Genomic DNA, 14,251 nt, shown 5'->3' on the forward strand with positions numbered 1-14,251 from the left:
TTTCATTCTCATTCTGAGAACATGATTTAGATTAGAGAGTATTTCATATTTTGCAGGTCTCTAATACCATCTCTATTTGTTAAGGGAATTCATTCGTGTAGGAACAAGATTTTTTTTTCCTGAATTAGAAGTTATAACTCATTTATTGAAATCAATTACTGATTACTGATTGTACGATTACTGTCATTGTTTTGTTTTACAACATTTAAGAATGTTATCCAGCAGTAATGATCAGATAAAGAATATTACCCCAAAAAAGTAATTATTGATGTATTTAATTATCATGCAAATAGATAATGTGAGATATGTAAACAAATATCACATGAAAATACAAAATATTATACGATATGTAGTAGTATAATAAATAAAATTGGTAAAATAATTAAAATACAAAATCTCAATAGTAATATATATAACTAGAAGTATTTATTTAATTGTTTCCATGATGAATGATACACTAAAATAAGGGAAATGTACATTTAATAGAAATTGTTGATATTAAATTATGTTAAGACTTGGTGTTTATTATAGCATTGTCTTGTAGTGGAGAATAATGATATGATGCATTGCATCTTTAAATAAAATGAAGATTGTATTTTTTTTATTACAGAAGATGTAAAAAAATATATTATTCTCTACAAATTTAGTGAAAATTTTCATTCTTTATCCAATTCTACTCTTTAGGGGAAAAAAATAAAAATAAAAACCCTAAACTAAAATCTAGTTGAAGAGGGGAGAAGGATAAAATTCTCATTTCTAGATTGAGTGTGATTCAAGGAACTCCAACTTTAAGCAAGGCATCTTTAATGTGACTATTAATGAGAACCTTAATTGTAGTGTAGGACTAGAGGATTGTTTTGGATAAATGTTTTGTGCTAAAAACAATTAACAAAGTTTCTAGAGACAGTTATTAAAAGAAGAGTAGAGTCATGTCTCAAGGTTAAGTTGGTGGTTACGAAACTATTCAGTAATGGAGAAGTTAAAGGATGAACAAATGGAGCATCATCAATCTTTTGAGGCCAAGGATCCTTTAACTGAGTCCATTTATAGCCTTCAGATTGCAAAGGAAGCACTTGAACAAGGTTTGCTTCTCTTTGATTCTTACTACTATATAATTACCATCGTAAAAATCTTGATTTGCATGCTTCTTAAGAAACATTCTTTTCTCCTTCAGAAGTGAAAAAATTTGGTGACATTTGCAACCAACCTCTGTTATCTGCTTCAACTTCCTTGGAACTCAAGGCATTGAGCAAATCGGAAGATTCTAAGGATGAGTACCTCGCCGATGCGAATTCAGTCTCTGTCAAGACACTGGAGAAGCAAGGATCACTATCTAGAATTCAAGTGCAAGTTCCTAACAGAATTGAAGATTTTGGTGACATCATAGCAGTTGTGGAAACTTGTATGATTGAGAGAAGTGTGTATAAGCTCACATTTTTATTTTCATTACAGTTCATATTATTGATCTTGGTTTTTTTACTTTTCGACTCGCGGTTATCAATTGATTCTGCTGTCGTTGCTCCGACATGAATCAGAGAAGTTACCTTCACTGTGTGCATTCTCAGAAGATTCTATGTTTGAATCTTAAATTTCAGTCTCATTATGTATGCTAATCTCATTTTGTTTACTGCTATAAACTATTCTTTGAATATTAAGTGTTTTTCCTTTCAGAACTTCAAATTTGTGCTAGAATAAATGCTTAACAGTTAACAACATAAAAGGGATTGTGAAAGAACTACATTGACATGAAAAAAAATTGAGCTACTTCAAATGAAATAAGTTTTCACAAGTTTTTCATTTTTTTTCCTTATATTTTTAACTTTGTACATTCAAATATGATGATGGAAACAAATTAAGTTACTTCCAAGAGGTTTCCATTTCTTTGCCTATAGTTTGGTTTATGTCTTGGAAATTACGAAAATAGGCTTAAATATCATCCATAAGAGTATAAGACATTTTTGTCCTATCCCTCTAATTTGAAAGTACAAAAGTTATGGTATTAATAATTAGGATAAATTTGAATGGACAAAAATTGACAATAAAAATTATTTCAAGTTGAGAATTGTTTATTTTTGTCTTCATCCTTTTTATAGACATTTTTATCCGCAAAATTTGAGAGGATATTAATCATCAAATAGTAAGAAGTAAGAACAAGTCTAGGATAAACCTTTCATGTAATTTTATTTTTTCCTCCTACTTTTTGTTTTCTTCCTTTTATTGTCTTTATTTTTAAATATTAATGTGAAAATAAGAATGCCATTCAGGCACTAGAGAATTTAAAATGAAGTTAAACAAAGTTTAATTAGTCACTAATACAAAGAAAAGGGGGCCACAAGTAAATAATCCCCAAAGAAAGTGATAATGGTTAAATGATTATCTAATAATTTGTAACAATGAAAAAGGTATTGTCAAATTGCATTTAAGCATTTAGGCCTATTTGGTTGTTTTCCTTCATAATAAACTTGCTGAAAACATCATGCTTCACATGAATGAAGTAAACACATAAAGACAAAGACCTTTAGGACCCTACCAAAAAACTAAAGAAACAACCATGATGGTTCCTTATCTATTATGACTAATGGTTTCACTTGCAAGTGTCCAAAGACTTAAGACTAAGACAAAAACCAATTGGAATATCAGAATCTAATACTTTAATCTTCAGAACATTGAAACATTAAACTCACCAATGAGTAACTGAACTTTGGGAAGAAGCATAACTAGATGATGATGATGATGATGCCATAAATAACTCTGATTGAAAAGTAACACCTTCTTCTTCATCCATAGTTGGAACCTCATTAAGATCAAAACTCAAAATCTTGGGACAAGTCTCATTCCCATTTTCGTGAGATTCATCAACAACAACACTGACTTGATGTTCTTCCTTCACTACTAATCCTGCTACTTTCTCTGTGGCAGACACAAAACATGATTTAGATTCATTGTTCATAATCTTCTGATTGTTATTTGATTTTCTTAATTTCCTTTTCGCCGAGCCATTATCCAAATCCTTCTTCTTCTTCTCCTCCTCAGCTGTTCTTAATTCAGTTAACTTCATTTTTTTTATCCCTTTCTTCTTCTTGATGCTAACAATGCTGGCATCAGAAGCCTGAGAACCCCAAACGGTTGCAAACCCCTCTTCATGACTTAATGGCTTCTTCTCTGCAATCTTCAGCTCCTTGATGTCAGAAACTGGCAATAACTCAACCTGATCAACACCAACCTTAGAGAAATCTTCGCATTCGTGCGGGAATCCAGTAGCTAGGAGCATTAGTTCATTGGCTGCTTCTTGCATCTCAATCTCATCATTGTCATATTCCAAATTGACACCAACTGAACCTGATTTTTCACTAGAAGATATACCTTTTCTGCCTCTCTTGGCTGTCACAGACCAACCCTTCAAAAGGGTAAGCGAAAGTTTGGAACTTTTTGAGTCCTTTGTTGTTCCTTGTTTAGCATCATCACAAACTAATTTCTTGGTGCTTAAGGCATGAACCTTCATGTGTCCAGCTAGAGCTTTACATGAACCAAATGATTTATAGCACAAAAGGCACACATTATGATCAAGATCATGCTCATTCTTCCTGATCTTCTTGTTGTTATGAGCTTCTTCTGTTGTGTTTGTGACCTTGAACTTGATGCATAACTTCTTGTTGCTATGCTTGAATTGATCATCATCAAAAGGGTTGTTTTGGTAATTGTCATCTTGTTGATGATGACCCTTTTGTGGGTGTGACTCTTGGTCTTCTTCCATGAAAGAATTTAGCTAAGAAAACAAAAAAGAAACGAATTTTATTGGTTCTTTTGGGGTGATCGATGGAGAGTAAGAGAGAATGTGAATTATTTGAACCCAAAAAGCATAAATAGATTGGAGTCAAGGAAACGGAAGAGGGTAAACTAAGAGATTGAGTTAACTTGGCCACAAAGAAAAAAAAAAGGAACAATTTCTGTTAATAGTTTGAAATTCTCTTTTGGTAATGACACAAAGAGAAGAACTTGATCTTGAAATTTTAACTACAGAGGGAAATTAAGAATGCTCGCGAACAAGAAGTAAAAAGAAAGTAGAAGAAAAGAAGGAGAATAGAGATAGTTACCTCAAATTCAAAACAGAACACGAAGGATTGCGAAAAATTGGAGAGTTACTTTATTTATTTATTTTATTTATTTATTTGGTTTAATGCACAACTTGAAGTTATTAATTAAATTTTTTTTATTTATTAAAATTAAAATTCTCAAAAACTTTTATTAGTAATAAGTAATAACTTTTAATATATATTCTAATACATGATAGTTAAACTTTTTGTTTCTTCTTTACTTTTTTACAAAAATAGTAGTAAAGTAATATTAATATCGACAACAAAAGTTAAACTTCAATTTTTATCAAAGTTTATATAATTTTTATCATTTTCTATGGTTTGAGTGTGTTGAATCTCTAAAAACTATCATATCGTTGTTATTAACCTAAGAGATTAAAATAATGCTACTAATGTGCATTCACTTGCACACACATTCTTTGATATTTAATACTTAATAGGTATAAAAGGATTATTTACATTATTTGATATTTAATACTTATAAAGTCAGATTGATATAATTATTATAATTTAAAAACTAAATTTTTGCTTATAATAATCTACTATAAAAATTATTTTTTTGTTTATAAATTACTTTTTAGTTTTTAGCTTAAAATTATTAGTTTCGAATTAGAAACTAGTTTCATATATTTTTCAGTCAAATATAATTACTCAAAAAGAATTTTTTTCAAAGTAAAACTTCATATCTAATTAATTTTTTGTAAAATTGATAATTAAGAATTATTATACAAATCATCCAAAACTTTTTACTATTAATCTTATGTGAAGGTAATTGCACTTCATTTGATGATATTTTATTGATTAAATGGTCAAATTACTATTTGAAAAATTATTATTTTTTAAATTGAGATTCAAAAGATTTTTTTAATTAAATTCATTATTTAAAAATTTTAAATTAATTATGTTAGTTTTTCTGTCATTTTTATTGTTAACTGTGTTAAAATTTGTTGATATGGTACGTTAAGTAATATTATAATATATACTTAGAAGTTTTAGTTGATTATTAACATGATTAATTTAAGAAATTAAATCAAATCAACTCCAAATTGAGAAATTTTAATACCTTAAGTTCTCCCCCTCAATTAAGTTTTAGTTTGATTTAATTTCATAAATTTATTATGTTAATAGTCAATTAAAATTTTTAGGAATGTGTTGTAGTGTCATTTAACGAGTTAAATCTCAATTTGACCCGTGAAATTTAACCTGATGCTCAAAATAATTCCCACAATTTCGTTGGCCCCAATTAGAACCCCAAATTTATAATTATGGCTCTAACTTGCTCCTGCGATAATCTCCGTCACCGTAATGATCTAGCGCAATTGCATGACATGGTGGACACTACTCAAACGACGGCGCATTGGTTTCGTGTGCAAACCCTTTGGAAACCATGTAGTGTAAGGGTTTTCTTGATGTTTGGTGACTTATGATCGTTGTAGCAGAAGTCAAATTGAGATTTAACTCGTCATTTAACGTCCTATCTTAACAAATTTTGACACCATAAAAAAATTAGCAAAAATGATTTATATAACTAATTTAAAATATCTAAAGAATAAATTTAATTAAAAAAATATTTAAAAGATCAAATTAAAAAACGAATAATTTTTTAAAAACTAATTTAACTATTTACAGATAGAGTAGTGCTAGAGAGTCAATAGTCTAAACGTACAATGTGTACAATAGGCTAAATCTTTGGTTTATGAATAACTGGATCTGGAACTCTAATACATGTTCTGAAACCACTCATCTCCTGATAGGACAATGTAACACTAATAATCATATCTCTAATATTTTCTAAACCTTCATTGTACACATTGTACGCTTAGGTCGTTGGCTACCTAAAGATAACTTATTTCTGCAACGTGTTAAGCGAGGGGAGGAAGAAATAAAATGTAAGTACTCAAAGAGCTAACCGCTTTCATGATTTTTTGGAAGTTGCAAGTTGCAAGTCCACACTCCTCTGACTCTGAAACACAAACCATGATGGCAACACTCCTCAGAAAACTCTGCGTTTGCAGTGAAACGGCGTCGTATAACAACCACCGACCCTCATCCGAAGCTGCTGCTTCTTCAGGTTCGTTGCTGGAATCACTTCCAAGCGAGATTGTGATGCAGATCGTACGGTTATTGGGCCCAAAGCAGGCCGCACAGCTCAGCGTGGTTAACAGAAAGTGGCGATCCCTCATCTCCGATAACGAACTCTGGGCCCACTTTCTTGAGGTCCACAATCCTCAGCCATGGGATTCCGTGCTTTTCTCCGAGACTTTTCTGGCCTCTGCTTACCCTCTTCTTCCTCTTCCGTGAGTAACGCACCTTCCATCTTGGAACTATGGATTACAAATCGTTTTGATTATCTTTGTTTGGTGATTTGTTATGCGCTGTTTTGCTCTGCGATAGTGATATGATTCATGCTTGGTTAGAGGTTAGGAAATGAGTTATCGTATCTTCATGTTGGCGTTGAATTCTAGATATTAGTGGGAGACTGATGTATTTGATAGAATTTATTTTGGAATATTTAGATAATTAAGTAGAAAGTACGATACTAAATTCGATTTCTAGAATTTTTTGCATTTTTATTCGTTTGAACAATAATATGATTTCTGGAGCATTGATCTCTCTATATTTGGTATATTTTGTCAAAAGGCCGAGATGCCATTTTCTTAAGAAAAAAGAAACTAAGTGACGTAAAAGTGCTCATTTTAGTACATGATGATAAGTTTTACAAAAATACTGCGTACATACCAAAAATAGTCACCAAATTGTGTTTATATATTTGTGTTAGCACATGTGCTTATTAACTCATTTTCAAGGTGTATTTTATACTTGTTTAGTAACTACTTTTTGTGTACTATGGTTGTAATTTTTAACTATTATCCAAATGCATTTGCAACTGCAGAACCTCAGTTGCTGAGATTCCATCTGTGTCATTCAAGCAAGTTTATGGCCAGCGTGCAAGACTGCCTTGTTCTGTTATCATCGATGGTGAGTCTCGCAATTTGCTTGAGTGTATGCTTGCTTGTTGCTTTTTGTCATATTTAATGTGGTTAGTTAGTTGGTGTTCTTTTTCTTCTTGTCCAGGTGGTTCTGGCTATTGCAAATATGGTTGGAGCACACTCCCTTGTCCATCATGGCGGTCAGCAACCTTTCTGGTAAGGCTATCTTGGTTTGAAACAAATGATTGCAAGGTTCAACATTGCTGCTTACATGGTATTTAAAAGGTTAATATATGTTTGGGAATTTGATATGCAGGAATTTGGTAATGTGGAAACGCCAATATACACCAGACTCAGACACTTTTTTTGGACTATTTATAGCAGGTGCAAGTCATTCTTGGTGCAATAATTCACTGCTGATAAATGAGTAATTTATTATGCTTCGGTGATGATTAGTATGCTGCTATTGCTACTTATGTCTAATCTGTATAATATATTTGTTGCTTTCTCGCAGGATGAAGGCGAAACCAAGTTCTCAACCAGTTGTTGTTTCTATACCAATATGCCACTATGATGGTCAGTTACATTTTATGATTTTCTTCCATTGTTTTGGAATGTGAAAGAAAAATGAAAAATGGGCTGCAAACATGATATACTGTTTTTGATGCTTTTATATTCAAAAGCTGTTATGAGTTGCGATCTATCCAGGTCAATATTGTAGATAAAGAAGAAGCTTATACAACACACTTTTTTATATGTCATCACCCAAGTGAAATATTTGTTATATATGTTTCTCATTGCAGATACTGAATCAGCCAAAGCCTCAAGGCGGCAGCTTAAGGAAGCAATCTATACTGCCCTGTTTGACATGAATGTTCCTGCTGTTTGTGCTCTAAATCAGGTAACTTTGATAGTACTAAAATAAAGAATAAAAAAATGAAAAGAACTGCAATCTGGTTCCATTTTACAATTAATATTTTTAATTTTATATTTCTCTTTTGCAAATGTAGGCAGTTCTAGCTCTGTTTGCTGCCAAACAAACTTCTGGAATAGTTGTGAATATAGGTTTTCAAGTCACATCTGTTGTTCCAAGTATGTTCTGTAACTTCTTTCCTCATATCTCTCTCTAAATTTCTTTTTTATGCATAACAATGAATTTCTTGCATGAAGTACCTTTGAAATCTGCTGCCTTAGTGGCTTTAAGAGGTAGTCAATTCTTAATAATCGCCTCTTTCATCGTGATGTATAAAGTTTTTGTCCGAAGCATATCTAAATGGTTTGTTTTACAGTTTTAAATGGCAAAGTGATGCGAAAAGTGGGTGTGGAGGTTGTGGGGTTGGGAGCCCTAAAGCTCACTGGATTCCTTAGAGAACAAATGCAACAGAATAACATGAGTTTTGAATCAATGTACACTGTTCGAATGCTGAAAGAGGTACTAAACTATTAATACCATTCCTTTTTTGTTTTTGCTTGAATTTTAGAAGAGCAATGTAATGTATTCCTATATATGATTCCATAAGACCAAGGTTAAATTAACAATTCAGGTGGAGTTGAGTTTTGTTTATGAGTAATTAAATGCACGAAACAGGAATAGGATTGCTGATTTCTTTTGTGACTTTCATTATTCTTTCCCCCTTTCATATGATTTTTCTCTGCAGTGTGGTGAGAGGGACTACTTCTACATTGAAATAATCTCAGTGTTATTGTCTGATATTTTGTTGGTCGCATGGTAACAGAAGCTATGCTATGTTGCTATTGATTATGAAGCAGAGCTATCTAAAGATACACAAGCATCATTTGAAGCTGCAGGAGAAGGATGGTTTATACTTAAAAAAGAGCGCTTTCAAACCGGAGAGATCTTATTCCAGCCACGTCTTGCCGGAGTGTAAGTTTTTGTACTTTCTTACAATACCGTTTCAACAGTTTCATTATAGGAAAAATGCATCTCAATAATCTAAAATAAAACTTAAATTGCAATTTATTTTTTCTTCGTTTTTTTGGTGCTTTGAATGAACTTGGGTTTTGTTACCTAAGCTTATAGTTGAGCCATTTGTTAGTGCCAATATTTTTTAATTTTAGTAGATATGTCAACAAATATCAACAAAGAAAAAGAGCACCATAAGCATCCCTCTGACTCTCTTTAATGTATAGTTCGAACGGCCGCATGCAAAGAGTGTAATCTAGGTAGCCTAATTGATAATTGTATCAGTGGCTGATTCCATGACTTGAATCGATGACCTTGAAGTCAAATAGAGACAACTCAATCATTGCTTCAAAGTCTCGAAAAAATGAATAGGATTTTGTTAAGCTTCTAATTTGATCCTTCATCTTTCCATCCAAAAAAGATTGATTCATCATGATGTTTTCTGAAAAGGATGAGAACATTTTGTTGGACAAATATGGGATTCAGTTTAAAATTCAAATGAAAATCTTCATCTACATTTATCTATGGACAAATATTTCATTCAACATCTAGAGAGTTCTTAGTCACTATCTTATTTATTTCTTCAAGATTTTTGCTCAATTGTAGCTTAAGCACATTTCGCACTTGTTTCACAGACGAGCAATGGGTTTGCACCAGGCCGTCGCTCTGTGCATCGACCATTGCCATTCTGCAGAATTAACCGCGGACACGAATTGGTTTAAGACCGTAGTCTTATGTGGGGGCAGTGCATGTTTACCAGGTTTGGCAGGTAAATATCCCTTTCATTGTTGCATTCTATCTTTTAAATCCTTATAACAGAGCTGAAAAATGAAATTGAACTAAAAACTTACTGAGAACACATGGTGATGAGATACTAGCAACAAGTTCTAATAATTCTACTTCTGTGATCACTCTGGTTCAGAAAGATTAGAGAAAGAACTTCATGCCTTGGTTGATCCCAACCTGTCAGACAGAATCACAGTCATACCTCCTCCATATGGCGCGGATACGGCATGGTTTGGAGCAAAGATGATTGGCAATGTGAGCTATTCACTAACATTGACAAACTTTTGTGTTTATCAATCCAATATATTTCATGTTGAATGTTTTATAAAGACTTAATCGTATTTTTATAATGTTTTGCTTTTTCCTTTTTTTATTACTATACTCATGTTTAATTTTCATTATTATCTTGATTACTCAATAATAGTAACTCTAATTTCTAACTGTTTATGGATTATGTCAGTTAAGTACCTTTCCTGGTCCATGGTGTATAACAAAGAAGCAGTTCCGTCAAAAGCATAAAACTAATCGGATATGGTGATTACTTGCATCTCAAGTTACTATTTTTCTCAATTATGCTGGCAATATGAACCAGCAACTGTATGATTCCCATCATGTAAATTTCTATGGGAAGGCATTAAATTCAAACATGTATATTAGTTTGTAATTTTCGTTAAGCATTACATGTATGTATTATCTGAAAAGAAAATATCTAGTTAACATATTGAATCATCTTACAATTTTCAGTTATATTTTTATATAAAAAAATATCTTCATATGAATAATTACTTGTTTAAAATGATATCTTTATTGATAAGATCAATATACTTATAATAAAAAGATTAAAATGCACCAAAGAGAATTGTTCTTTGGTACTCGAAATATTATGCTACAGATAAAAAAAACCTTCAAAATATAAATAATAAATAAGTCTTTTAAATAATTTAAAAATATGACAAAAATAATCAACAAATATTAAATTTTATAAGTGACAAAAAAATTTGTTTTGGGAGGGTTTCTGAGGCAGCCCCTCATTTTTTCTATATGTATGAGAGCATGATTACCCGCTTAGGCGTTTTTCTTTCTTTTTCAGACTTTGAGATAGCTGTTTTATGCCACTGTCGTGTTGCTTCTACTCAACTTCACTCTAATTTTTGGAGTTTTCTGAAAATTTATCAATTTATCAGACATACTTTAGACTTTTCGACTTCTTTGAAGATTTTCTTTTATCTCTTTCATATGACTAAGCCTTTCAGTGGGCAAAATAAAAAACAGCAGTGTGTGTCTTTCCGATCCATACAAGGTCGGAGAGTTTTTACCCCTTTTTGATGAATCATTCCATGACTTCAAAATTTTTTTTTTCAAAGTTCAAGCTGTAGAAGGTCATCACCCCTTTTTCCTGGATGAAACGCTTTCTCCTCATTTCCCCTATACTGGATAGAGGCCTCTCCTTGTGAAAAATACGGTTTGGACGACTTGGATGAGATGGAGGCGGCCATTGTGGGGTTTCTCCGAGAAGTATGGGGGAGAGCCCCCTAGCTGGATATGAAAAAGTTTATCCAGGGGTCTCCGACCTTTGTCCATGCTCAACTAGGTAGCTTTTTGTTTGTTTATCATATTTTCTGACTTGATGGTCGCATGACTTGTTTTACTGACTTTAGCTTCCTAATTGCTTTTACAGAAATGGCGAAGAAGAATTCCAGGGAGTCGGAGAATTCAGGAGGCCAAAGCGAGGTCCCGCGCCAGAGTCGTCGGCGCCAGGGCAGCTGGTCCTTCTCTTCCTTCTTCTCCCCCTCCTTCTCACAATTTGGGGACCCCCACTTGTCCTATTGTTATTTCTTCCTCAGCCTCTTCTCTGCCGTCCCCTCCTCTCCGATCTTTCCCTGAGCCAGAAAAGAAGATGCGCAAGACTTTAGAGTCTAGCTCTTCTTTTGAAGGTGAGGCCAAGGTGGATGCGTCTCAATTTGTTCGGAAGCATATCTATCCTCATACTCGTATAAGTATGGATGATGCTTCTGTTTGAAACCACCTTACTATTCTGGCTCAGGAGAGTATCAGGGCGGCAGGGGTGTGCACAAAGTTCCTTGATATTTTTGAGAAGACTCCTCTTAGCTCTTTGGGTTCATCCTCGAGGGTTGAGGAACTGGAGGGGAGGCTTCTCTTATATCAAGGGCATGAGAAGGTGCTGAGGGAGGAGGTCGCCAAATTGAAGGAGGAGAAGAATGGCCTTCAGGAGAGGGAGAGGAAGTTGCAGGCCCAGTGTTCCATGGCAGAGGGCCTGAGGGAGAAGGCGTAGGAGAGTTATTCGAGTCTGTTCGAGGATCTTGTGGAGGTGAAGAAGGATTTCCTGAGAGCTCGGGAGGCCTATACAGAGTTGGAGGACTCCATTGCTGACGGGGTTGAAGAAGCATGGGGGATCTTTAAAGAACAAGTCGGGGTTCTTGCTCCTGACTTGGATTTCTCTCCTTTGGATCCGGATAAAATTGTGGTCGACGGGGCTATCATTTCTCCTCCCTCTCCCCGATATGTCATCGAGTCTGATCTAAAGACTCGGGGGCAGAGGATAATGGAGTCCCCTCCTCAACCAAAAGATGCCCTGAGTTCTTCAAAGGCTCCTAGAACTTCCACTCCATCTCCTATGGACATTTCTCTTCCTGGCCCCGATAGCGCTCTGACTACTCTCCCTGACTCTGGTGGTGCTCTGACTATTCTTCCTGACTCTGGTGGTGCTCCGACTATTCTTCCTGACTCTGGTGGTGACGTCCTTCCTAATTGAAAAGAAAAATTATTTGTGGCTATATGGGGGCCCGGCCTGTGGGTCTCCCCTTTTTTAAACTATTTATTTTTATTCTGTGGTGGTATTCTGCTGACATTTCTTTGGCCTTTTATGGCCGTAAACAAAATATTTAAAAATACCCTTTTTGGACAAGGGTTTAGGTTATCTTTGTTGGTTGTGCGCATGCCTTTCTGTTTAGGTTTCGAAAAACCTTTTTGATCCTTGTTTTGAAAAACCTTTTTCTTGGCTAGCTGTCCCTTCTTCTAAGTTTCTCTCAAATTTTTCTTGAAGGCTTGGGACAGTCTTAGTGCTTTCCATAGGTTTTCTGATCTCTTTTTGGTATTCCTTATACTCAATTTTTTTATTTATTGAGTTCCTATAACTTAGGTTATTTTTGCGATGCATTTCTTTGTTTCTCGGTTTTTTCTGACTTGTTAGTCAGATAATTTTCGAGTTTATCACGATCGACTTTTATAACCTCTTTACACCGACTTGTACCTCGTCGTTTTATCCTAACGACCATCTAGGTCGGTTCATGGGATTTTCATGCTTTTTCGAGCTTAAGTCGGCGCGTTTCGTAGAAAGAAAGAAAGTGAGAAGGAATTTATAAGAGATATTGTAAAAGATCTTTATTTATTTGCGAAGGTACTTTACCGCTACTAAGGGTTTTTGACTATCTATGACCCCTTAGTCTCTACGGTGATGCCTCGTTAAAAATCCCCTTCAGAAAAAAAAACCATTTTCTTTTGGAAAAAAACCATGAAGTTGGGAAAAGAGTACATCAGGGAGTAGAGTTTGCTTTTAACTGTAGTACCTTTTCATATTACAAGCATGCCACGACCTAGGTAGCTCGGTGCCGTTTAAGTCGGTCACTTTGTAATAACCTTTTCCTAAGACCTCACTAATCTTGTATGGTCCCTTCCAATTAGCAGCGAGCTTTCCCTCTCCAGATTTATTGACTCCAATGTCCTTTCTGATTAAGATCAAGTCATCTGGGGCGAAGCTCCTTCGAATGACTTTTTTTTGTATCTGGTGGTCATCATTTGCTTTAATGATGCTTCTCTTATTTGGGCTTATTCTCGAATTTCAGGGAGTAGTTCAAGTTCCTCTTTGTGCCCTGTACGTTCCGACCTCATCACGGAAGATCACCCTTGGGCTTTGCTCGTCGATTTCTACTGGTATCATGGCTTCCACGCCATAGGCAAGTCGGAAGGGTATTTTTCCAGTGGCCGATTGGGGCGTCGTCCGATAAGCCCATAATACTTGGGGAAGCTCTTCAGCCCAAGCTCTCTTTGCCTCTTGCAACCTTTTCTTCAATCCTGCTAATATAACTTTGTTGGCCGCATCGGCTTGTCCGTTTGCTTGTGGATGTTCCCTAAGGTGAACTGGTGTTTTATCTTCATACTGGCTACTAGGCTTCTGAAGGTTGAGTCGGTGAACTGTGTACCATTATCCATGGTGATGGAACGAGGTATTCCATACCTTGTGATAATATTTTTGTAGAGGAACTTCCGACTTTTTTATGCGGTGATGGTGGCTAAGAGTTCTGCTTCTATCCACTTTGTGAAGTAGTCTATTCCCACTATTAAGTATTTTACTTGTCCTGGGACTTGGGGAAAAGGCCCTAATAGGTCCATCCCCTATTTTGCGAAAGGCCATGGAGAAGTTATACTGATGAGCTCCTTGGGGGGAGCCATATGGAAATTTGCGTGCATTTGGCATGGCTGCCACTTCTTCACAAATT

At 34.7% G+C, this 14,251-nt stretch overlaps 3 protein-coding genes and 1 long non-coding RNA gene across 4 annotated transcripts; 3 read left to right on the plus strand and 1 right to left on the minus strand.

Moving 5' to 3' along the window:
* Positions 1–837: 837 nt before the first annotated feature.
* On the plus strand, positions 838–1,683 carry LOC112796423 (uncharacterized). Its single transcript, XM_025838856.3, has 2 exons — positions 838–1,082; positions 1,175–1,683. The coding sequence occupies exons 1-2, from the start codon at positions 971–973 to the stop codon at positions 1,528–1,530; spliced, it is 468 nt and encodes a 155-aa protein (XP_025694641.1). The 5' UTR covers positions 838–970; the 3' UTR covers positions 1,531–1,683.
* Positions 1,684–2,362: 679 nt separating this feature from the next.
* LOC140183688 (uncharacterized) lies at positions 2,363–5,572 on the minus strand. The gene is made up of 2 exons (XM_072232237.1): positions 4,095–5,572; positions 2,363–3,766 (listed from the first exon to the last, which is right to left on the minus strand). The coding sequence occupies exon 2, from the start codon at positions 3,752–3,754 to the stop codon at positions 2,681–2,683; it is 1,074 nt and encodes a 357-aa protein (XP_072088338.1). The 5' UTR covers positions 3,755–3,766; positions 4,095–5,572; the 3' UTR covers positions 2,363–2,680.
* Positions 5,573–5,958: 386 nt separating this feature from the next.
* LOC112796429 (actin-related protein 8) lies at positions 5,959–10,516 on the plus strand. Its single transcript, XM_025838867.3, has 12 exons — positions 5,959–6,391; positions 6,988–7,073; positions 7,170–7,240; positions 7,341–7,408; positions 7,539–7,600; positions 7,828–7,925; positions 8,035–8,116; positions 8,314–8,456; positions 8,761–8,909; positions 9,584–9,717; positions 9,871–9,989; positions 10,195–10,516. Exons 1-12 carry the CDS (start codon positions 6,012–6,014, stop codon positions 10,270–10,272), a joined length of 1,470 nt encoding a protein of 489 aa, XP_025694652.1. The 5' UTR covers positions 5,959–6,011; the 3' UTR covers positions 10,273–10,516.
* A 582-nt stretch (positions 10,517–11,098) lies between these two features.
* LOC140183701 (uncharacterized) lies at positions 11,099–12,672 on the plus strand. Its single transcript, XR_011879475.1, has 2 exons — positions 11,099–11,325; positions 11,413–12,672. It is a non-coding gene; the product is annotated as an uncharacterized lncRNA (long non-coding RNA).
* The last annotated feature ends 1,579 nt before the right edge of the window (positions 12,673–14,251 follow it).

Source organism: Arachis hypogaea, chromosome 1 (genome assembly GCF_003086295.3).
Source record: "Arachis hypogaea cultivar Tifrunner chromosome 1, arahy.Tifrunner.gnm2.J5K5, whole genome shotgun sequence".
Taxonomy (NCBI): domain Eukaryota; kingdom Viridiplantae; phylum Streptophyta; class Magnoliopsida; order Fabales; family Fabaceae; genus Arachis; species Arachis hypogaea.

Excerpts from the sequence above, each read along its gene's own strand:
- LOC112796429 (XM_025838867.3), top strand. The coding sequence starts at position 6,012 with ATGATTTTTTGGAAGTTGCAAGTTGCAAGTCCACACTCCTCTGACTCT. Across the intron at positions 7,241-7,340 it reads GGCGGTCAGCAACCTTTCTG|GAATTTGGTAATGTGGAAAC; the intron begins GTAAGGCTATCT and ends TTTGATATGCAG. Across the intron at positions 9,990-10,194 it reads GAGCAAAGATGATTGGCAAT|TTAAGTACCTTTCCTGGTCC; the intron begins GTGAGCTATTCA and ends GGATTATGTCAG.
- LOC112796423 (XM_025838856.3), top strand. The coding sequence starts at position 971 with ATGGAGAAGTTAAAGGATGAACAAATGGAGCATCATCAATCTTTTGAG. Across the intron at positions 1,083-1,174 it reads AAAGGAAGCACTTGAACAAG|AAGTGAAAAAATTTGGTGAC; the intron begins GTTTGCTTCTCT and ends TTTCTCCTTCAG.
- LOC140183688 (XM_072232237.1), bottom strand. The coding sequence starts at position 3,754 with ATGGAAGAAGACCAAGAGTCACACCCACAAAAGGGTCATCATCAACAA.